Source organism: Ranitomeya imitator, chromosome 5 (assembly GCF_032444005.1).
Source record: "Ranitomeya imitator isolate aRanImi1 chromosome 5, aRanImi1.pri, whole genome shotgun sequence".
Lineage (NCBI taxonomy): Eukaryota > Metazoa > Chordata > Amphibia > Anura > Dendrobatidae > Ranitomeya > Ranitomeya imitator.
This window is the reverse complement of record NC_091286.1, coordinates 502,203,279-502,228,815: the sequence shown is the minus strand read 5'-3', so window position 1 is coordinate 502,228,815 and position 25,537 is coordinate 502,203,279. Positions and strand designations below refer to the sequence as shown.

The 25,537-nt window shown below is 42.5% G+C and overlaps 1 protein-coding gene across 2 annotated transcripts in view; it reads left to right on the top strand.

Annotated features, from left to right (window-relative positions):
* KCNAB1 (potassium voltage-gated channel subfamily A regulatory beta subunit 1) overlaps positions 1–25,537 on the top strand; it is a 553,598-nt gene that overhangs the window by 510,451 nt on the left and 17,610 nt on the right. For both annotated transcript variants that reach the window (XM_069727454.1, XM_069727453.1), the window contains exon 9: positions 21,219–21,304. In XM_069727454.1, coding sequence (XP_069583555.1) covers positions 21,219–21,304 — 86 coding nt within the window. The remainder of the gene's footprint in view (positions 1–21,218; positions 21,305–25,537) is intronic.

Sequence of the window (25,537 nt, the reverse complement as noted above, 5' to 3'; positions counted from 1 at the left end):
TTGTTGCTAGGGAATTCCCACATGTAATCAAGCTGGCTAACAGATGTAAATCATTTAGCTGACGTGAGGAAAACTAAATCTCCGAGCACTAAAAAATACTCGGAGGACCTCTGAGCGTGCTAGGAAAATCTCGAGTAACGAGTATATTCGCTCATCACTATACTAGAAGCCACATCTCCTGGTTCGTGCACTATGTGGGTTGGTGTTGGGCTGCTGGAGATGCTTTAGATCACATAATCCATAACAAGCCGAGCTCGCTGCTGTCAGACAGAACTCGCGAGCGAGAAAACGCCAAGAGATGGGCAGCTTTCCAAGCCTTTTTGTGCATGTTCGCTGAAGGGGACAAATTGAAACTGATAACTTGTGTCATCCCCCCAAATGCTTACACATTCATCTTATGGCTGAGAGGAAGACAAATGATTGCATTAGTATTCCTAAATGCCGGAGGACCCCTGCGTCAGGGGCTGCTCAATGACGACGTCTTCTTTATGTCTTCAGGAACAAATACAATTATCCTGACAAGAATGTTTTAGATTTATCGGTTCACTCGAATACTAAACATACAAAGGAGTGAAGAGCTGGAAATGCTTACTATTGGAACATCTCCGAATATGCTGGCAGTAGTGACATCGATAGGAACGGTGTAGGATGCACAGAGACCTCTGTTTTTTAGGAACACCTCTCCCCCTCTAACTTATTAATAAAACCTAATACTGGCGCTTATCTAACCTGTTTATAGTTTGTTGGTATTTTTGAAAATCTAAAAACAAGCAATTATTTATTATACACAGGCACAGCCTGACTAGTATCGCCCTAATCAGCAACTGGGAGCACTGGGAATATAGAGAAGCTGCACGTCAGCATCATCATTTACACTAATTGGCTGTTATACTGTGCCCCCCATGTGCTATGTGCTAACATGTCAGGGTGATGGAGCGAGTGCCTGGATCTGATAATTATCCTATTGGGAAGAGGAGAAACCTGAACTTTTGCACTTTGGGGCATTGATGAGGGAACATCAGGATGAACATCAGAACAAGTTATGTACGAACATTGCACAGTGATCCCTCGATCACTTGTCATCATAAAATAGGGACATTTGGCCTTTGACTAAGGGCTTTTAGATGTACAGGTGAGTGATACAGAACAGATATAGAATTGGGAACTTTGGTGGAGATATTGTATGCTGAATTATTTTTTTTATGCCATTGTGGAGATATTTTGTGCTGCTTGTATTACTGGTTTGATGCTTATTTTGCACTACGTTATGGTATGTTGTGCTACACTGAGATGTTTGGCGCTTTTAGGAAGGTATTTTGTGTTGGATTATGTTTCTATTTTGGAGATATTTTGTGCTGTTTTAAATTATAGTTTTTTTATTTAGTGCTACATTTATGTTGTGCTGCATTGGTGTTTTTGGCACTTTTAGGAAGATATTGTGTGCTATATTGTGGTATGTTATTCTGCACTGCAGTGTTTTTTAGTGTTGCTGCGAAGGTATGTTGTGCTGCACTGCATTGTTTTTTAGTGTTGCATTAAGAGTGAGGTCCCTGCTCGCAAGCTTACAATCTACAAGGAAATGGGGGGACACAATAGGTGAATAGTGCTTGTTATTTCAGGTCTGGCAATTATAATAAATTTTCATATAAAGCTGCATGATCCGGTCATCAGCCCATGTGTTTAAGTGCAATAGTCAAGTATCAAGTGCAGTTATCATGTGTATGGAGGGTGTGGAGACAGATGTGTAGCAGGGTGCAGATTCAGAATAATATTTGGAAGGAGGGAACAGGGCAAAGTTAGTTTACTGAGTAGTTGATGTGGTAGGCTTGTTTGAAGAGATGGGATTTTAAAGCGCGCTTGAATAGGTCGGGGCTAGGTATCAGTCTGATCGTCTGGGGAAGTGCATTCCAGAGAGCTGGCGCAGCACGAGAGAAGTCTTGGAGATGGAGGTGCGAGGTTCGGATTACGGGGGATGTTAGTCTTAGGTCATTTGTAGAACGGAGGGCACGTGTAGGGTGATAGACAGAGATGAGAGAGGAGATATAAGGCGGCGCAGAACTGTGGTGGGCTTTGTGGGTGAGAGAGATAAGTTTATACAGGGGCGGCACAGTGGCGCAGTGGTTAGCACTGCAGCCTTGCAGAGCTGGAGTCCTGGGTTCAAACCCCACCAAGGACAACATCTGCAAAGAGTTTGTATATTCTCTCCGTGTTTGTGTGGGTTTCTTCCGGGCACTCCGGTTTCCTCCCACACTCCAAAGACATACTGATAGGGAATTTAGATTGTGAGCCCCATTAGGGACAGTGATGATAATGTGTGCAAACTGTAAAGTGTTGCGGAATATGTTAGCGCTATATAAAATAAAGATTATTAAAGATTATTATACTGGACCCTGTAGCGAATGGGTAGCCAGTGTAATGACTGGCACAAGACGGAGGCATCGGTGAAGCGGCTGGACAGAAATATGACCCTGGCTGCCGCATTCAAGACGGATTGGAGAGGAGAAAGTTTGGTAAGAGGGAGACCGATCAGAAGAGAGTTGCAGTAGTCCAGACGAGAATGAATAAGAGCAACAGTAAGAGTCTTAGCAGTTTCAAAGGTGAGAAAAGGTCGGATTCTGGAGATGGTTTTAAGATGCCGGTGACAAGAGCGAGTGAGTGATCGGATATAGGGAGTAAAGGAAAGTTCAGTGTCGAATATGACCCCAAGACAGCGGGCATGCTTCTTGGGAGTTATGGTTGAAAGTATCACAGAAAAAGTGATGTAAGTGCCCAAAAAGAAATATAATTCACCGAGAGGCAGCACTAAATAACCAAATAAATCCAATACACAATAAAACGTAACATTTACTATTGATAAGGATAAAAAACGACAATATTCACGACCTAAAAAACGTCCAATGTTTGGCTGAAAAAAGATACAGGGTGCACTCAGTCCCTCAGGGTGAGTCAGGGCGAGTCTACGTTGAGCGGGGGCGCCATTGCGCAGGATTTATAGGGTGCCAACCTCCGCTGCAAGGTAGGGCATAGATAGTATATTAGGGACTGAGTACACCCTGTATCTTTTTTCAGCCAAACATTGGACGTTTTTTAGGTCGTGAATGTTGTCGTTTTTTATCCTTATCAATAGTAAATGTTACGTTTTATTGTGTATTGGATTTATTTGGTTATTTAGTGCTGCCTCTCGGTGAGTTATGGTTGAACCCTCCAGGGTAATTTCGATGTTGGGTAGACTGAGGTTAGTAGAAGAGAGAAACACAAGAAGTTCCATTTTGGAGAGATTTAGTTTCAGATAGAGGGAAGACATGATGTTAGAGACAGCAGACAGACAATCCTTGGTATTTTTAATTAGGATAGGGGTGATGTCAGCGGAAGAAGTGTATAGCATAGAGATGATACTGGAACCCAAATTTGCTGATTGTTTGTCCAGTAAGGGCCGTGTATAGAGAGAAGAGGAGGGGGCCTAGGACTGAGCCCTGCGGAACCCCAATAGTAAGGGGACGAGGAGAGGAAGAGGAGCCGGCAAAGGATACAGTGAAGGAGCCGTCAGAGTGGTAGGAGGAGAACCAGGAGAGGGCTGTGTCCTTGAGGCCTATGGAGCGGAGTATAGTGAGAAGTAGCTGGTGATACACAGTGTCAAATGCGGCAGAGAGATCCAGGAGAATCAGCAGAGAGCAATGACCTTTGGATTTAGCTGTTATTAGATCATTAGAGACTTTAGTGAGGGCAGTTTCAGTGGAGTGTAAAGAGCAGAAACCAGATTGTAAGGGGTCAAGAAGAGCGTTATCCGAGAGATAGTGGATTAGACGGGAGTGGACCAAGCGTTCCAGGAGTTTAGAGATGAAGGAAAGGTTAGAGACAGGTCTGTAGTTAGCAGTGCGGTTCTGGTCCAGGGATGGCTTTTTAAGTAAAGGGGTTATGATGGCATGTTTAAATGAGGGAAAGATACCTGAAGAAAGAGAGAGGTTAAATATTTTAGTCAGGTGAGTGGTGACCACTGGTGAGAGAGACTGCAGGAGATGTGAAGGAATGGGGCACTGTTGCAGGTTGTAGGCCGAGCAGAAGCGAGGAGCTTGGAAACTTCTTCTTTTGAAACAGGCTCAAAGATGTCTAGTGAGCTTGAGGTGCGGCAGGAAAGGGGATCCAGGCACTGAGGAGATTGGGCTGAGATATCCTGATGGATGTGGTTGATTTTTTCTAGGAAGTAAGTGGCCAGATCCTCACCACTGAGGTTGGTGATGGAGGCCTGTACTTTAGGTTTCAGGAGGGAGTTTAAGGTTTCAAAAAGTCGTTTTGGGTTGTTGGATAGTGAGGTGATGAGGGTGGTGAAGTAGGTTTGTTTGGCCAGATAAAGGGCAGAGTCAGGTACGGACTGGGGCTGAAATTCAGCCCTGGCATTTGAAATCACACAGGCCCATGCTGTCACTGTCCCCAAGCACCAGATGGGATATATTACTAATATTATCCTGGATGGAGGAAAGGAAGATTTTCTACAAGACCAATATATCTAATTATACCCGTGGCCTGCTGAGGTAAGTGACAGTCAGCAACTTTGTGCTTCATCACAACACTATTAAAAAAATAGTGAGGAAAGAATGGTTGTAGATGACGAGGAAAAAGCTAATATGTTAAACACCTTCTTCTCCACGGTATTCACGGTGGAAAATGAAATGCTAGGTGAAATCCCAAGAAACAATGAAAACCCTATATTAAGGGTCACCAATCTACATAGTAACATAGTAACATAGTAACATAGTTAGTAAGGCCGAAAAAAGACATTTGTCCATCCAGTTCAGCCTATATTCCATCATAATAAATCCCCAGATCTATGTCCTTCTACAGAACCTAATAATTGTATGATACAATATTGTTCTGCTCCAGGAAGACATCCAGGCCTCTCTTGAACCCCTCGACTGAGTTCGCCATCACCACCTCCTCAGGCAAGCAATTCCAGATTCTCACTGCCCTAACAGTAAAGAATCCTCTTCTATGTTGGTGGAAAAACCTTCTCTCCTCCAGACGCAAAGAATGCCCCCTTGTGCCCGTCACCTTCCTTGGTATAAACAGATCCTCAGCGAGATATTTGTATTGTCCCCTTATATACTTATACATGGTTATTAGATCGCCCCTCAGTCGTCTTTTTTCTAGACTAAATAATCCTAATTTCGCTAATCTATCTGGGTATTGTAGTTCTCCCATCCCCTTTATTAATTTTGTTGCCCTCCTTTGTACTCTCTCTAGTTCCATTATATCCTTCCTGAGCACCGGTGCCCAAAACTGGACACAGTACTCCATGTGCGGTCTAACTAGGGATTTGTACAGAGGCAGTATAATGCTCTCATCATGTGTATCCAGACCTCTTTTAATGCACCCCATGATCCTGTTTGCCTTGGCAGCTGCTGCCTGGCACTGGCTTCTCCAGGTAAGTTTATCATTAACTAGGATCCCCAAGTCCTTCTCCCTGTCAGATTTACCCAGTGGTTTCCCATTCAGTGTGTAATGGTGACATTGATTCCTTCGTAATGGTGACATTGATTCTAACCCAAGAAGAGGTGCAAAACCGGCTAAATAAGATCAAAATAGATAAATCTCCGGGTCCGGATGGCATACACCCACGAGTACTAAGAGAACTAAGTAATGTAATAGATAAACCATTATTTCTTATTTTTAGGGACTCTATTGTGACAGGGTCTGTTCCGCAGGACTGGCGCATAGCAAATGTGGTGCCAATATTCAAAAAGGGCTCTAAAAGCGAACCTGGAAATTATAGGCCAGTAAGTCTAACCTCTATTGTTGGTAAAATATTTGAAGGGTTTCTGAGGGATATTATTCTGGATTATCTCAATGAGAATAACTGTTTAACTCGATATCAGCATGGGTTTATGAGAAATCGCTCCTGTCAAACCAATCTAATCAGTTTTTATGAAGAGGTAAGCTATAGGCTGGACCACGGTGAGTCATTGGACGTGGTATATCTCGATTTTTCCAAAGTGTTTGATACCGTGCCGCACAAGAGGTTGGTACACAAAATGAGAATGCTTGGTCTGGGGGAAAATGTGTGTAAATGGGTTAGTAACTGACTTAGTGATAGAAAGCAGAGGGTGGTTATAAATGGTATAGTCTCTAACTGGGTCGCTGTGACCAGTGGGGTACCGCAGGGGTCAGTATTGGGACCTGTTCTCTTCAACATATTCATTAATGATCTGGTAGAAGGTTTACACTGTAAAATATCGATATTTGCAGATGATACAAAACTATGTAAAGCAGTTAATACAAGAGAAGATAGTATTCTGCTACAGATGGATCTGGATAAGTTGGAAACTTGGGCTGAAAGGTGGCAGATGAGGTTTAACAATGATAAATGTAAGGTTATACACATGGGAAGAAGGAATCAATATCACCATTACACACTGAATGGGAAACCACTGGGAAAATCTGACAGGGAGAAGGACTTGGGGATCCTAGTTAATGATAAACTTACCTGGAGCAGCCAGTGCCAGGCAGCAGCTGCCAAGGCAAACAGGATCATGGGGTGCATTAAAAGAGGTCTGGATACACATGATGAGAGCATTATACTGCCTCTGTACAAATCCCTAGTTAGACCGCACATGGAGTACTGTGTCCAGTTTTGGGCACCGGTGCTCAGGAAGGATATAATGGAACTAGAGAGAGTACAAAGGAGGGCAACAAAATTAATAAAGGGGATGTGAGAACTACAATACCCAGATAGATTAGCGAAATTAGGATTATTTAGTCTAGAAAAAAGATGACTGAGGGGCGATCTAATAACCATGTATAAGTATATAAGGGGACAATACAAATATCTCGCTGAGGATCTGTTTATACCAAGGAAGGTGACGGGCACAAGGGGGCATTCTTTGCGTCTGGAGGAGAGAAGGTTTTTCCACCAACATAGAAGAGGATTCTTTACTGTTAGGGCAGTGAGAATCTGGAATTGCTTGCCTGAGGAGGTCGTGATGGCGAACTCAGTCGAGGGGTTCAAGAGAGGCCTGGATGTCTTCCTGGAGCAGAACAATATTGTATCATACAATTATTAGGTTCTGTAGAAGGACGTAGATCTGGGGATTTATTATGATGGAATATAGGCTGAACTGGATGGACAAATGTCTTTTTTCGGCCTTACTAACTATGTTACTATCTTACTATGTTACTAACTCTTGACAGTATGGGGGTCTTGAGAACACTAATTCTGTTAATAACATTGCAGACAAAGCAGCCCATTTGCCAGAATTGCCAAATGGCCAGTCCGGCCCTGGGCAGAGTTATAGGTTTTGAGCATGAACTTATAGTGGATGAAGTCTTTTACTAAGAGAGATTTTCTCCACTGCCACTCTGCACACCTTGAGCAACGCTGAAGAAAGCGTGTTTGCATAGTGTGCCAGGGCTGCCGTTGTCTGTGTCAGGTCTTTCTGCGTGTAGAAGGTGCTGCTTCATCTAGGGCATTCTTCAGTGTATTATTGAAGTGTGACAATGGTAAGTCTGGACAGGAGCGGGAGGAGATGGGGGCTAAAGATGTGTGGAGATTGTCCATAAGCTGCTGGGTATTAATGGAACGTGTATTCTGATAAGTGTGGTAAGTGGGGGTGTTCCAAGTGAGGAGACAATTCTTGACAGAGAAGGAAAGAAGGTTGTGGTCCGAGAGCGGGAGAGGGGAGTTAGTAAAGTCGTGCAGCGATCCGGGATGGGAGAAAACTAGGTCCAGAGTATTCCCGTCCTCATGCGTAGGAGAATTAGTAAATTGTGAGAGGCCGAATGAAGAAGTTAGAGAAAGAAGATGAGAGGCAGATTGGGAGAGGGGATCATTGATGGGGATGCTAAAGTCTCCCATGATGAGGGTGGGGATGTCACAGGATAGAAAGTGAGTAAGCCAGGTGGCAAAGTGGTCTAGAAACAGGCAGGAGGAGCCTGGAGGGTGATAAACAACCGCCACCCGCAAGGAGAAGGGCTTAAAGAGTCTGACGGCATGTATTTCAAAGGAAGGAAATGTAAGTGAGGGAACCGGGGGGATGACCTGGAAAGCACATTGTGATGAAAGAAGCAAACCAACACCCCCACCCTGTCTGTTTTCAGGTCTGGTGGTAAGTGAAAATTTCAGCCCACCAAACGAGAGAGCGGCAGCGGTGGTGGTGTCTGAGTGCTTGATCCAGGTTTCTGTAATAGCCAGAAGGTTAAGGGAATTAGAGAGGAAAAGATCGTCAATGTAAGTTAGTTTGTTACACACAGACCGTGCATTCCAAAGAGCACAGTGGAAAGTGATAGGAGAAGGCATGCACTGAATGTTAATAAGATTAGCAGGGTTTCTATATGCAGCTGGAGGAGAGTAATGTATGCTGGTGGAGAAAGGCCCAGGGTAGGGGGAGATGTCGCCTGCAACTAGTAAAAGGAGAAAAAAACAGAAAGAGCACGTGGTGGGATGATTTGTATGAACGTTTTGAGTGCTGCTTGGAGGTAGTGGCTGGTTTGGAGTGGGCAAGAAATGTCAGTAGAGCCTCAGCGTTATACATGGGTGAGGGGAGAAGGGAGGGGTGGATATAGAGAGAGTGACCAGAATGTGTTAAAGGGCGGGTGAGTTGTGAGAAAGCAGAAGTAAAAATAAATAAGAAGCAGATTGATATGATAGTGTTGCATTGGAGGTATGTTGTGCTTCACTGCCGTGCTTTTTAGTGTTGCTGCGGAGGTATGTTATGCTGCACTGCAGGATTTTTTAGTGTTGCTACTGTGGTATGTTGTGTTGCACTGCAGTGTTTTTTATTGTTGCTGTGGAGGTATGTTGTGCGGCACTGCAGTGTTTTTTAGTGTTGCACTGGAGGTATGTTGTGCTGAACTGCAGTGTTTTTTAGTGTTGCTGTGGAGGTATGTTGTGCGGCACTGCAGTGTTTTTTAGTGTTGCTTTGGAGGTATGTTGTGCTGAACTGCAGTGTTTTTTAGTGTTGCATTGGAGGTATGTTGTGCGGCACTGCAGTGTTTTTTAGTGTTGCTGTGGAGGTATGTTGTGCTGCACTGCAGTGTTTTTTAGTGTTGCATTGGAGGCATGTTATGCTGCACTGCAGTGTTTTTTAGTGTTGCATTGGAGGTATATTGTGCGGCACTGCAGTTTTTTTTAGTGTTGCTGTGGAGGTATGTTGTGTGGCACTGCAGTGTTTTTTAGTGTTGCATTGGAGGTATGTTGTGCGGCACTGCAGTGTTTTTTAGTGTTGCTGCGGAGGTATGTTGTGCTGCCCTGAAGTGTTTTTTTTTTAGTGTTGCTGCGCAGGAATGTTATGCTGGACTGCAGCGTTTTTTAGTGTTGCTTCAGAGGTATGCGGTGCTACATTGTGGTAATTGATGCTGGTAGCATTCAATGGACTTTGCTTGGTATTATTTTATGGGTGTTTCATGGTGATTTTTGTTTGCTGTTGCACTTTAGTGTTTGTTCTATGGTGAGACCTAAGCAGAAAAAAGTTTGATAAGCAATGCCATTGAAGATTTTATATAAGTTTCCAAACTAAATTTTATATAATCCTGATCTGATACACTTCTACATCCTTCTGGTGTCTGGTATCACTTAGTGGATTGTTTATACACGGTTCTTTTCTGATGGTAATTATTGGCTTATTGCAGAGATCAGTGTGATGAGTCATCACATTTTATATAGGTCTGTCTCTGGACTGAAGCTTTGTGAGTACAGTCATGGATGGCATCAAGTCTCCCAGCACAGACTTTCACGGTAAGCTGTAATGTGATAATGTGAACAGACATGATAACAGGAATAGCAAGAACAATCAATTGGCCAGGGCTCAAGCCCAGGATTTACTACATTTCTCAGTTGGCTGTTTTTAGCAAAGCGTGAGTGACAGCTACAAAACCTTTCTCTCGCAAGAGCATCTCAGCTATTCCGACCACAAGGCTGTACTGATGACAGGTCCTTTGTTAAAAATCATGAGTGGGAGTGGAGATCAGGAAACCAGGAGTAGTGGGGAATAACACCCCGTGTACAGTACTTTGCTTTACATAAGGCATGCTTGAGAGCAATAACCGGCAGGTGATCTAAACCACGTGTGCACACCACATATGCTGCAATCGAAACGGATCAGCGTCCGACTAGTCCACTAGCCGGATCAGTTTTAGACATAGTGGAGCCCTGGGCAAAAGTTTAAAGTGGGGCACCAAATGCTAAGATATTGCACCATCACCCACAAACATTAAGGGTATGCTTCCATGGGGCGTATTGGCAGCGCTTTGAACGCAGCGGATATTCCACTTCGCCCAAATCGCCGCCCCCTATTGTACACATGGTGATTCCGCATGTGTTCATTGAACACATGCAGAATCACCGCTTCGTATTCATAGACCGGGTTATTTATCATGCAGAGACAGAGTGTCTCCGCAAGATAAATAAACATGTTGCGGTCGGTAAAGACGTGCCGCATGTCTGGATACGCAGGGCTGCCGGATGCGGCCCTGTATGCATTGTGTAGACGGGATTTCATAAAATCCCCTCCACTATGCTGTAACATCTTTTCGCTGCGGCTCTACACAGCGTCCAATCCGCAGTGAAAGCTCAAGCAATACGCCCCATGGAAACATACCCTTAGGTTGCATTTACATGTGCTGAGTTCAGGCCGTTAAGTGAGCGAGATTGACAATAATGAAGTCGTTCGGCGCTTGCCTCCTGGCTTCTTACACGGGTTTGAAAAAAAAATAATGGACACAGAACGATCATTAATAGATCAATCAGTCCCCATACAGTATCCTTTTAATAGGCAGCACTTCTGCAGTTTACACCAGGCACTGCTGAGAACACTGATTTTTGTTCCACCATAAACAATGCAATCACCAATGAGTAGCTTTTTGCTCTTTCTTTGGGTGATTACCAACATGTTTACACCTATGAACTCTCGTATGTGCAGCCAGGATTTATAATGCTACGTATACACACACTATGTGACACACACACTGTATGTTACACACAAATAGCACACACACAATACACCGAGCATATATACACATGCATACACAGAGCACATACGTGTATACACAGAGCACATACATAGACGCATGTGTATATGCAGAACACATACACACATGTATACACAGAGCTCATACATACATATAGACAAATGTGTATAAACAGACCACCTTTATACAGACACATGGATGACATAGAACATTCATACATATGGACATATGTCTACACATAGCAAAGAGCACCTTCATACAGACACATGCATACAAAGAACATATACAGACACCTGCACTACTCCAAAATAAGTTAGGGATTTTTGGCTTTCAGGTGAAATTTCTGGATGAATCTAAACACTATGCATTCTAAATAATAGGACTTTTTGTTATACATATGAAAGTTAAAAAAAAACACTTTTTCTCAAGCACCAGAAGTCCATACATTCTAGGATCAACCACACACAGAAACATACACACACAAAGATGGACAGAGACACAGAGAGTTCTTCTGACTCCCGCAGAGAATAGGACTTGTAGTTAAATCACAATCACATGACTGGTCACATGATCGTGATATCGCCAAAGGTCCTGAAGTAGTCTTCATATCGAAAGCTAAATTAAATGCTTTTATCAGAGTAGCTCAGTGGAATCCAACCATTGGAAACAGCACTGATTGGAATAATAGAGAACTTTTATCCCTGACAGGGCACTTTTATCCCCATTTTATCCCTACTTTAAAATGGTGAGGCAGGTGGGTTGTCTGATCGCAGCTACATTCATCCATTTTGGGGGCTTCCAAAAAAAGCTAAGTGCAGTCACTTAAGGAATGAATGAATCAGTGTTCGAGTTGTTTGCATATGCCGCTCCATGCAAATGGAGATAAAATTTGCACATTCTGCAGATCGGTGCATGTCCCAGCAGTCTGACCCCCACCAATCAATAGCTTATCACTTATCCTTTGACCATGTTCACACTTTTTCTTCACTTGTTTTCACTGTAGAACCTCTGTAAGTGCACACTTGCTACTGTGTAATAGTCACAGGACAGGGAAGGGTACATCCAAGTATATCATATTTGTTGGAAATCAAGAATCTTCCCCTTTTTGATATCAGAGAGATTAAGTGACTGCCATACCCAACACAATCCCCTTTTCCAAGACCAATAATACTACATTCTGGAGATAAATACTGTAACACTGTGACCAGACCTCATACTACCACCACATAGTGACCGAATAATACCACATACAGGGGATAAATACCACCATACCATGACCAGACCACATATTACCACCACATAGTGACCAAATTATTCCACATACAAGAAACAAATACCAGCACACCGTAACCAGACCGCATATTATCACCACATAGTGACCAAATAATACCACTACACCATAGCCAGACCACATATTTCCACCACATAGTTACTGAATAATAAAAAATACAGGGCATAAATACAGACACACCATGACTACACCACATATTACCACCTCATAGTGACCGAATAATAACACATAAAAGAGAGAAATACCACCATACCATGACCAGATCACATATTAACACCACATAGTGACTGAATACTACAATACTGATTAATAAAAACTTAATAATAATAACACTAAAGCTTTGTATATAGTTTCAGTGTACAGGTAAGGCCTCTTTCACACATCAGTTTTTAGCTGTCAGGCATAATCCAGCTAATTACGAAAAAAAACGGATCCGTAGCAAATTGTGCAAAACTAATGTGATGGATCCTTTTTTCTGCTTGACCCGACTATTTTTTTTTTTAACATGGGGATAGAGTTTGGACTTCCTGTTCCGGGGAGAGAGAGAGAAAGAGAGAGAGAGATTTTCCAGAATGGAAAATGCATAATTTCTTTAAAAAAAATGAAATCAGTCGCCAGATTCCATCATTTCACCTCACGTTTCATCTGTTTTTTGCAAAATGCGTCGCTGAGCGTTTTTTTGCTTGACAGAAAAAAACATTCCTCTGTATGTTTTCTCCGCCCGCCAGAAAACTAATTTTTGACGGATCCGGCAAAAAAACGGATGAAAAGTGAGGCTATCCATATTACAAGTCTATGAGAAAAAAACGGATCCAGAGGCAACTTTTGCTGTATCTGTTTTTTCAAAATTCACCGGATTGTGCCTGATGGCAAAAACCTGATGTGTGAAAGGGGCCTAATACAGTGATCACCAGAGACATTATACACAGAGACTCTATACATAGTGTCAGTGTACAGGTCATACAGTGATCACCAGTGACATTATATACAGGAGCTCTGTATGTAGTATACAGTTTATAGTGTCAGTATACAGGTAACACACTGACTCACCAGTGGCATCTAGTTCAAGTAATTCATCTTCACTTTTCTTCTTCATTCAGTGCAGACCGCCATCACTCCTTCCAGCCAGGACTCGTCTCCGCAGAAAATAAGACACAGTTATCTATAGCTGATAGCTTGCAGAGCACTTTCCTCACTTTTTCCCCAACCTCTACACTATGTCAGATGAAGAAAAAAGTGACATAGTGCCGCCTTGCACAATAACAGGATTCCCCTTTTGTTACCCCCAACATGGAAGACAGTATCCTCAAAAGTAAATAAATTACAGCAATAATAGTGTCCACTGATTGGCCCCTACAGTAATTATGTCGCCACTTGCCACCATAAACCAATAATGTATGTTCATCAATCTGACCCCATACAGTAATTATGTCACCCCTTTATTTAATAAGGTCCCAGATCCTGGGCCCCTTTATTTAATGTACCCATCCTGGGCCCCTTTATGTTGCCCTCATCCTGGACCCCTATGCCAACTTTAATAAGGTCCCCATCCTGGGCCACTTTATTTAATATTGTCCCCATCCTGGGCCCCTACAAGTAATAATGACCCCATCCTGGGCTCCTTCCAGTAATAATAATGCCCCCATCCTGGGCCCCTTCCAGGAATAATATCCCCATTCTGGGGTCCTTTAATAATGCTGCCCCATGCTCTGCCCCTATGTCCACTTTAATAATGGCCCCTATGTCTGCCCCTATTTACACTACCCTGCCTAATCACAGAGGGGAGGAGGGGGAGATTATTTTCACTTTCCTGGGCTCCCCGGCATCCTCTTGTGACTTCATATTCGGCATGGTCGTTAAAATTGCCACCGACTGCAGCTGTGACAGCGCTCTGCTCTGTTACAGGCCACACCATGACTTCACATAGCAGTAACATTGAAAGGCCACCAGCCTATCAAAGGCCACAGGTGTCAGCATGCGGCCTCTGACAGACCGGCGGCCATTTAAAGTCACTGCTATGTGATGTCAGCGGCCTGTCAGAACAGAGCACCCTGTCACTGCTGCAGACGGTGTTCATCTTGATGTGCGTCACTGCCAGGGCCTGCTCCCGCTTTTTGTGGGCCACTGGCGAAAGAGTCTCAAGGGGGTCCCTTTAACACATACCATCATTCATGATGCACAGATAAGAATTATAGGTATAGTACAATGCCAAATATTTCACTTCTTATATTACATGAGTGATATATATTGTAAATATTACAATAGTTCAGAAACCGGCGAACACAGCATGACATATTCCTCCATAAAGAATTATAGGTACCACAAAATCCTCCATACAGAATTATGGGCACCACATAGTCTTCCATACAGCATTATGGGCACCACATAGTCTTCCATACAGTATTATGGGCACCATATAGTTCTCCATACAGTATTATGGGCACCACATAGACCTCCATACAGTATAACAGACTCCATATATTGCTCCGTACAGTATAATGGGCACCACATAGTCCCCCATACAGTATAATGGGCCTCACATATTGCTCCATACAGTATAATGGCCCTCATATATTGCGCCATACAGTATAATGGGCCCAATATAATGCTCCATACAGTATAATGGGCACCATATAATGCTCCATATAGTATAATGGCCCCACACAGTGCTCCATACAGCAGTGGCCCCATATAAAGCTATATACAGTATAATGTATCCATACAGTATAATGGGCCCAATATAATGCTCCATACAGTATAATGGACCCCATATATTGCTCTATACAGTATAATGGCCCCACACAGTGCTCCATACATTATAGTGGTCTCATATATTGCTCCATACAGAATAATGGCACCCATATATTGCTTTATACAGTATAATGGGCACCACATAGTTCTCCATACAGTATACTAGGCCCCATATATTGCTCCATACAGTATAATGTGCCTCATATATTGCTCCATGCAGTACAATAGGGCCAATATAATGTGTCATACAGTATAATGGGTCCCATATAATGCTACATATAGTATAATGGCCCCATATATTGCTCAATATATATTGAGGGCGCATTGTAGATACATCATCGGGCACTCTGCTCTGAGATATTACAGAGTCAGAAGAGGCTGAGACACTGGAGCTGCGGGGAATGAGTAGAGGGGCGGCACTTACCCCGCTGCGACGTGTGGTGACACCGTTCCTGGTTGTTGTGGCTGGCCAGGTCTGTGTGCGTGCGTGCAGCCCTGCCTGAGCATTTAAAGGGCCTGTGCCCCTAAAAACTGTTTTTTTGTTTTGTTTTCTTCTTTTTTGCTGTCTCAGGCCACCGAGTATTTCACCGGTACCCTATGAAAGGGACTCTGTCACCTGAATTTGGAGGGAACAATCTTCAGCCATAGGGGTGGGGTTTTCAGGTGTATGATTCACCCTTTCCTTACCCGCTGGCTGCATGCTGGCTGCAATATTGGATTGAAGTTCATTCTCTGTCCTCCGTAGCACACGCCTGCACTAGGCAATCTTGCCTTGTGCAGGCGTGTACTATGGAGGACAGAGAATGAACTTCAATCCAATATTGCAGCCAGCATGCAGCCAGCGGGTAAGGAAAGGGTGAATCAAACACCCGAAAACCCCGCCTCCATGGCTGAAAATTGTTCCCTCCAAATTCAGGTGACAGAGTCCCTTTAATTGTCTGTTGTCAAATTGTATCTCCGGCAGAGATTAACGTGCACACGGAGACAAACCAATCGTGGTTGAAGACACTCAGTCACTAGTTTTAAGATCTGCTTTATTGATCGGAAGGCACATCCTTTATAATTTATCTCTTATCAATGTAAATCTGTGGTTAAATCCCCTAAGTCCTCCTCCCTCAGGAGGACTTTAATCAATATTCATTACTTCCTTCTTAATTAGGTCATTGGACACATTGTCATACCAAACTCCACCAGAGTGTTCTAATACCTACTGAGAGCAAGTACACACATTAATCAGTATCTGTGATTCTTATATATATTGAGCTAAGCATCCATTTTGTCTGCAAGTGTCTATTTTGGATATCTTCAAATCAAATACATATTCTTAACACAAGTAACAACATAAATGGCTCTCCTCTTGTTATCACTAGTCTCTGTACTCACTATCACTCTCTGTGACAGCTGTGTATGTGTGAACGAAGTTGAAGCATTAGACAAAGTTTGAAAATTCTATGTATTTTGCACAGGGATCATTCAGACGTCAGTATTTTCCAGATAACAGAAAAACGGACCGATTTTTTTGATCAGACTTGAGTTTGATCAACAGTGTCAACAGTTTTTCTCCTACGTGGAAAGAAAAAAAACAAGTTTCTCCACCTTCTCCTTTCTGACAATCTGTGAAAATCAGACCGCACTCGGCTGTCATCCGAATGCTGTCCGATTTCTTTCACAGACCCATAGACTTGCATTGATAGTTTTGATCCAACAATTGGTTCACAAATAAAATTTACTTTTGAATTACCCCATAGACTATCAAAGTTATAAGTGGCTCATTCACACATCCGAGGGCTCATTTCTTTTTGTGGCTTTCATGGCCATTCACATATCTGTGTTTTTTCGCATACTGAGTGACATATCGAAATCAGTAATGCTAGTCTATGGGTCCGTGAAAAAATCCCACTCGGAATTAAATATGAGTGCAGTCCAATTTTCATGGAGCGTCAAGAAAGGAAATGAGAAGGTGGAAAAACACTTTTTCTGGTTACACATACGAGAAAAACTGATAACACTCAGACAAAACTCTGATCAAAGTCTGATGAAAAAAATTGGTCCGTTTTTCTCGTACATGGAAAATACTAATGTCTGAAAGAACCCTGTGTAAAATACACAGAACTTTCAAACTTTGGCCAATGCTTCAACTTGTAGTTCACACATACATGGACATTTTTATTTGGAAATCCTGTTTAAAATGAAAGCTCATTTAAATTGCTGTAAGTTCTTAAATTGCCTAAGCAAATTTATCGTTGTTTATTCCAAGTGCAACTCTACTTCTGACAAAAGCAGGAAAGTCTATGTGAGCAGCTACCAGTCCCGACCAGCAGTCTTCTGATCTGGCAGTCAATCAGGTTACTGGTGGTGGAGACATCATCGCTAGTGGTCCTACAAGGTCCATCATAACAGACGCTCTGGAGAGGGGAGCATATTCCTGGTCTGTGGGAACCTTCCTTTCTTCTTTTTTACATCATGTCTTTCCCCTGTCAATTTTCAATAGACCAAAAAAAAAAAGAAAATACTTTCACAGATTAAAAAATAGAAAAAACTTTAAGATGAACTTTGACTAGCACTGGTTTGAGGAGGACTTGTGCAAAATACTTTTATCACTAATGCCATTTCCTAAATGTAAGGATCAAAAATAATGTAATTCTCAGACTTCAAAAAAGGAAGAAAGGAAGCCCAGTATTCACCAGTGTACGGAACATGAATTAGGTTTTCTGCTAAGAACCAAACAAATCATCGTGTGGGTAACTCCCAGAGTCCGCCTGATGAAAGCCTGGACTCACGCCATAAGTTAAAGCGCTGCATGCAGGAATTTAGTCCCTCTTCTTAATCTTCTTTGCCACTTGTGCTTACATTTGCTTCTTTCATGTTTCCAATTATAAATTCCTAAGAATGAGGCTGCCAATCTGACAGTTTAAACAGAAGTAGCCAGACTGGTGCCTAAGACAGCAGGACGGGCAAGAACGACACCATGCCCGCTGCAGTCACCACATATTATTATATACAACTAATGTTTTTAATAATGTATGTAACCCCATATTGTAGTAGAAATCCTGAACAATTGATATTAAAGCAGATCCGGAGTTAAAAGTAAGAAAATTGTAAATGCAGTTTGCCAACATACTCACCACCATTGAGTGAAAATGGCTGTAAAATTAGCAAAATCTGGAATGTCTGAAATGTATCTTCATCAACATAGGTAACACTCCCTCTCTCCTCTATTAAAGAATTGGGCCTCATTCAGACATCTGGGTTTTTTTTTTCACGTACATGTTTTATTTGTGTTTTTCATGTCTTTTCTTTTTTGCGGATAGATTATTCACAATTAAGGCTACGTTCACACTAGCGTTGTGCGCCGCTGCGTCGGCGACGCGACGCACAACGCACCAAAAAACGCGTGCACGCAAAAACGCTGCGTTTTTCGACGCGTGCGTCGTTTTTTGATGAAAATCGGACACAAGAAAAATGCAACTTGTTGCGTTTTCTTGGAACGACGCTAGCGTCAAAAAAGACGCACGTGTCGGAAAACGCAATAAGCAAAAACGCATGCGTCCCCCATGTTAAACATAGGGGCGCATGACGCGTGCGTCGCCGCTGCGTCGCCCGACGCTAGCGCGATGCACATTAGCCGAACGCTAGTGTGAACGTAGCCTAAAAGAGCCATTTCTGTCTTCGATCAAATTTGCAGTTCAAACTCACCCATTCACTTGAATGGGACCATGTAAAATATGGACATCAATGTAAAGGCAGCTATGTGACCTTTGAGTGCTATCCATTTCTCACGTGTAAGGCTATGTGCACACTTTGCAGATTCCACTGCGGATTTTTCCGCAGCGGAATTGCAAAATCCGCAGTGAAAACCCATCGCGGTTTTTACTGCGGATTTATCGCGGTTTTTACTGCGTTTTCTTCTGCGGATTTTCAACTGCAGTTTTCTATTGGAGCAGCTGAAAATCCGCAGAAAAGAAGTGACATGCTGCGGAATGTAATCCGCAGCGTTTCCGCGCGGATTTTTCTGCAGCATGTGCACAGCGTTTTTTGTTTCCCATAGGTTTACATTGAAATGTAAACTCATGGGAAACTGCTGCGGATCCGCAGCGGTCAAATCCGCTGCGGATCCGCAGCAAAATCCGCAAAGTGTGAATATAGCCTTAAAGTTAGGCCGGTTTCCCCCCCCCCCCGCTGTTCTGAAAATACTCACCCGGCTCGCTCCCTCGCCGGCGCTGCTTCCTCTCCTGGCCGCATCTTCTCCTGTATGCGGTCACATGGGGCCGCTCATTTACAGTAATGAATATGCGGCTCCACCTCCCATAGGGGTGAAGCTGCATATTCATGACTGTAATCAGCGGCCCCACGTGACCGCATACAGGAGAAACTGCGGCCAGAACAGGAAGCAGCGACAGCCAATGAGGGAGCCGGGTGAGTATTTTCAGAACAGCGGGGGGGCGCACAGGGGGTGGAAGGGCGGGGGGCACATAGATCTTTATTTTAAACACTATTATTCATATCTTCTCTGCAGCAAACGCTGCTGCAGGGAAGATATGAATGGGGCTTCAGCACCAGATGCTGGTACGTGTGGTACCCAGCACAGTGCGTGTGGTACCCAGTGGGCACACGGGCGGCACACGTGTGCCACACTGATGTGCCACAAGAACGTAGGGGCACACGGACACGGATAATTCTGGTACCGATTTTTTCCGGTACCAGAATTATCTGGACGTGTGAGACTGCCCTTAGGAAAAGTTCAGGAGGAGGATAGGCTCTGTATTTGTTTGCAAGTGGTTATGCTCCATACACTGAGTATTTTTGGCTGCAGCGGGACTTGCTAGCAGCTGACTACTTAGTGTGGTGATGCAGTTGGACCCTCACCTATCTGATATTAATGACCTATCCTGAGGATAGCCAAACAAATAAATTGTAATTATTATCAATAAGCAATGCTGGATAGATCGTTTCATTCCCCGGCTCAGTGGCAAGTGCTGAATCTAAGCAGTAAATAGATCAGAATTTTTTAGTTAGAAAATCCCATCAACCTTATTTTTCTAAAATTGAAAAAAGGAGAAGCTTTTTAATAATAAACAATTATTAATTTATATATCTAAATTATTATGTATACAAAATTTTTCGCATCACATTTGACCACATAGAAGTGATTTATATCAAGTCAAAATAAATGAGTAAAAAAAACCTGCATATTGCAAGTTCCCTCTATAACAACACTGCCCTCTGGTGTTCAAATGAGCAATAATGGTTTGATTTTTTTGCTTTTTTATTTATTATGCTATGGTTATATAGTGCCATTATACAGTATACCGCATCACGTTACAGACAAACATCACTGTCCCATTGTGGCTCACAATATAAATTCCCTATCCGAGAGAACATACAAACTGCTTGTAGATGTTGTTCTTGGTGGGATTTGAACACAGGACCTGATTGCTGCAAACCAACAGTGCTAACCACTGAGCCAGCAGCTTCAGAGTAGCCAAAACAATTAATAAATCGATGGATTAATTAAAGGCAAATGCAAACTGGTTGTAGAATTCAGTATGTTTCAATGCAGGTCTCATAGCTTTAGTATGTTACACACAGAAACGTATCCGGGGAGGCAGGCGGGACATATGCCAGGGGGCACCATTGGGACGATGTGTGTGTTTTGCCACCCCTTGGACAGGGAGTCAGCCATTTTTTGACCCGGCTGTTTTACTGAAAGCTGGCTCCCAGTGATCAATTGTACTCTCATCTTTCAGACGCGTGCAGACACAGTATGTTTTGACAACCCATTGGCACTGTGCAATCACATGACATGGGCGCCGATGGGCATATCTTATGACACGCTTCTGGCTTGTGTGAGTTAATTTTCACTTTCAGAAACAACTTGTTAACAGCTGTGGGTGGATCACGGATCCACCCGTGGCTGTCAGAGCCACTTGATAGCTGATAAGATCAGCTTTCATGTGTAGGTAAAGATGCGGGCTCAGCACCGGAGCCCGCATCAAATGCACCTATGCATCCAACCATGTCATGAAGGGGGTAAACAGTATACATGGCAAGGTGTTGGGTAACAAAATGATATTATCTTCTTCTTGAGTCTACCCAAGGTTATAATGGTGTTCTCTACTCATAGAGTGATCTATTGTTTGTCAAGAGGTACACTATCGCCATCAACTATAATGCAGCTATTACATTTATATGGAACTGTTTTTTTGTCTTTGTTACTTAGAAATTGTCCGAGCAATGTCCCACGTAATTAACCAAGGGATGGCCATGTACTGGGGGACGTCACGCTGGAGTGCCATGGAGATTATGGTATAGTATACACATATCATGACTGTAAAACAATTACCAGTTCATATGCTCGCTAGAAATGGAATATAAACTAGAATTAACATTACTAGAAATGCATGATAAAATGTTGGGGTTAGTTCAAGGGACAGAAGTTTACAATTTGGTGATCCTGCCAGTTAACATTACATGGTCGAGGATAGGGCTGTAGGTGTGAAGGTCGTAGTCTTGTTTGTTGTTATTATGGCCACACAGGAGTTGTAGGAAACTTAGTGTTAATTTAGTTCCTAAAAACCCAGAGTCTTGGTGCATTACTAAAAAAAGGCTTGAAAGTTGAATTAGGGGGAGGATTAACTTCAAATAAGAAAAAAAACTTTCATGCTCACCTTACTGATCTCCAGTCACTCCGGTGCTGATGCTTTCCGGTTCATGCCGGTATCTACTTCCTATTTTAACAAGGTAGAGACATATGGAAGATCCAGCAAGAGTTGGAACTAGAGTGACAGGGAATTAGTAAGATATGTTTGATTTCTTTTGTTATTTCCTAACCTTCTTAAGCATTCTCAAAAAAAACAACTTACACAGATGATCCCATTGCATGCTATGTACATTTTCAAACCTAGATATATAAATTGCAGTTCTTAACACTAGGACTACTGGTATAGTCATTTTGACTACTTGCAGTAGTTCTAGTCGGGGTCACGAGTCCAGTAGTCCTAGTGTTAAAGAGCATATGTCAGCAGTTTTTTGCTGTGTAATGTATAAAGAAGAGGGGACGGGAAGAAAAACATTAGACTCGAACAAAGACGACCCAGGAAAACATACTCAGAAGGGAGGTAAGAACATTTCTAAAACAATCCACAGTGAGGAGATTGGAACAAAACAAAATCCTCTAAACTGCATGCTCGCAAACGCCAGAAGCCTGACAAACAAGATGGAAGAACTAGAAGCAGAAATATCTACAGGTAACTTTGACATAGTGGGAATAACCGAGACATGGTTAGATGAAAGCTATGACTGGGCAGTTAACTTACAGGGTTACAGTCTGTTTAGAAAGGATCGTAAAAATCGGAGAGGAGGAGGGGTTTGTCTCTATGTAAAGTCTTGTCTAAAGTCCACTTTAAGGGAGGATATTAGCGAAGGGAATGAGGATGTCGAGTCCATATGGGTTGAAATTCATGGAGGGAAAAATGGTAACAAAATTCTCATTGGGGTCTGTTACAAACCCCCAAATATAACAGAAAGCATGGAAAGTCTACTTCTAAAGCAGATAGATGAAGCTGCAACCCATAATGAGGTCCTGGTTATGGGGGACTTTAACTACCCGGATATTAACTGGGAAACAGAAACCTGTGAAACCCATAAAGGCAACAGGTTTCTGCTAATAACCAAAAAAAATTATCTTTCACAATTGGTGCAGAATCCAACCAGAGGAGCAGCACTTTTAGACCTAATACTATCTAATAGACCTGACAGAATAACAAATCTGCAGGTGGTTGGGCATTTAGGAAATAGCGACCACAATATTGTGCAGTTTCACCTGTCTTTCACTAGGGGGACTTGTCAGGGAGTCACAAAAACATTGAACTTTAGGAAGGCAAAGTTTGAACAGCTTAGAGATGCCCTTAATCTGGTAGACTGGGACAATATCCTCAGAAATGAGAATACAGATAATAAATGGGAAATGTTTAAGAACATCCTAAATAGGCAGTGTAAGCGGTTTATACCTTGTGGGAATAAAAGGACTAGAAATAGGAAAAACCCAATGTGGCTAAACAAAGAAGTAAGACAGGCAATTAACAGTAAAAAGAAAGCATTTGCACTACTAAACAGGATGGCACGATTGAAGCTCTAAAAAACTATAGGGAGAAAAATACTTTATCTAAAAAACTAATTAAAGCTGCCAAAAAGGAAACAGAGAAGCACATTGCTAAGGAGAGTAAAACTAATCCCAAACTGTTCTTCAACTATATCAATAGTAAAAGAATAAAAACTGAAAATGTAGGCCCCTTAAAAAATAGTGAGGAAAGAATGGTTGTAGATGACGAGGAAAAAGCTAACATATTAAACACCTTCTTCTCCACGGTATTCACGGTGGAAAATGAAATGCTAGGTGAAATCCCAAGAAACAATGAAAACCCTATATTAAGGGTCACCAATCTAACCCAAGAAGAGGTGCGAAACCGGCTAAATAAGATTAAAATAGATAAATCTCCGGGTCCGGATGGCATACACCCACGAGTACTAAGAGAACTAAGTAATGTAATAGATAAACCATTATTTCTTATTTTTAGTGACTCTATAGCGACAGGGTCTGTTCCGCAGGACTGGCGCATAGCAAATGTGGTGCCAATATTCAAAAAGGGCTCTAAAAGTGAACCTGGAAATTATAGGCCAGTAAGTCTAACCTCTATTGTTGGTAAAATATTTGAAGGGTTTCTGAGGGATGTTATTCTGGATTATCTCAATGAGAATAACTGTTTAACTCCATATCAGCATGGGTTTATGAGAAATCGCTCCTGTCAAACCAATCTAATCAGTTTTTATGAAGAGGTAAGCTATAGACTGGACCACGGTGAGTCATTGGACGTGGTATATCTCGATTTTTCCAAAGCGTTTGATACCGTGCCGCACAAGAGGTTGGTACACAAAATGAGAATGCTTGGTCTGGGGGAAAATGTGTGTAAATGGGTTAGTAACTGGCTTAGTGATAGAAAGCAGAGGGTGGTTATAAATGGTATAGTCTCTAACTGGGTCGCTGTGACCAGTGGGGTACCGCAGGGGTCAGTATTGGGACCTGTTCTCTTCAACATATTCATTAATGATCTGGTAGAAGGTTTACATAGTAAAATATCGATATTTGCAGATGATACAAAACTATGTAAAGCAGTTAATACAAGAGAAGATAGTATTCTGCTACAGATGGATCTGGATAAGTTGGAAACTTGGGCTGAAAGGTGGCAGATGAGGTTTAACAATGATAAATGTAAGGTTATACACATGGGAAGAGGGAATCAATATCACCATTACACACTGAACGGGAAACCACTGGGTAAATCTGACAGGGAGAAGGACTTGGGGATCCTAGTTAATGATAAACTTACCTGGAGCAGCCAGTGCCAGGCAGCAGCTGCCAAGGCAAACAGGATCATGGGGTGCATTAAAAGAGGTCTGGATACACATGATGAGAGCATTATACTGCCTCTGTACAAATCCCTAGTTAGACCGCACATGGAGTACTGTGTCCAGTTTTGGGCACCGGTGCTCAGGAAGGATATAATGGAACTAGAGAGAGTACAAAGGAGGGCAACAAAATTAATAAAGGGGATGGGAGAACTACAATACCCAGATAGATTAGCGAAATTAGGATTATTTAGTCTAGAAAAAAGACGACTGAGGGGCGATCTAATAACCATGTATAAGTATATAAGGGGACAATACAAATATCTCGCTGAGGATCTGTTTATACCAAGGAAGGTGACGGGCACAAGGGGGCATTCTTTGCGTCTGGAGGAGAGAAGGTTTTTCCACCAACATAGAAGAGGATTCTTTACTGTTAGGGCAGTGAGAATCTGGAATTGCTTGCCTGAGGAGGTGGTGATGGCGAACTCAGTCGAGGGGTTCAAGAGAGGCCTGGATGTCTTCCTGGAGCAGAACAATATTGTATCATACAATTATTAGGTTCTGTAGAAGGACGTAGATCTGGGTATTTATTATGATGGAATATAGGCTGAACTGGATGGACAAATGTCTTTTTTCGGCCTTACTAACTATGTTACTATGTTACTATGTAATGTGAGGGCAGCATTAGGTAGGGTCTGATACACCGATTTTAGCGATATGTCACTTATTAGGCTGTGTGGTGTTGTTTACACACAATAAATATTTTATCACCAGGACATTATCACTGCCCAGACCAGCTCCCTCCTACTAAGTGGTCCAACCACACCCCCTCCTGTGATAAGCAGCTCACTGTCATTAGACAATTTTAAAACACAAAGCTGTTGTGTCGGTGGCATTAGATTTCTGAGCTCTGCTGGATGCTACATTTAAAAACTCTGATTGTGTCACAACTGCGGCATCCAATAAACTAAGTGACACATCGCTGGAATCAGGGTGTCTTTTCCTACATTATGCTGCTTTCAGATGAGGTAGCAAACACCTGGTAACATATTCCCTTTAAATGGGTATTCCTATAATTGAAAGTTATCCTGTATTCTTTGGATAGGAGACTTACTGATCTCTGGGGATTCTATA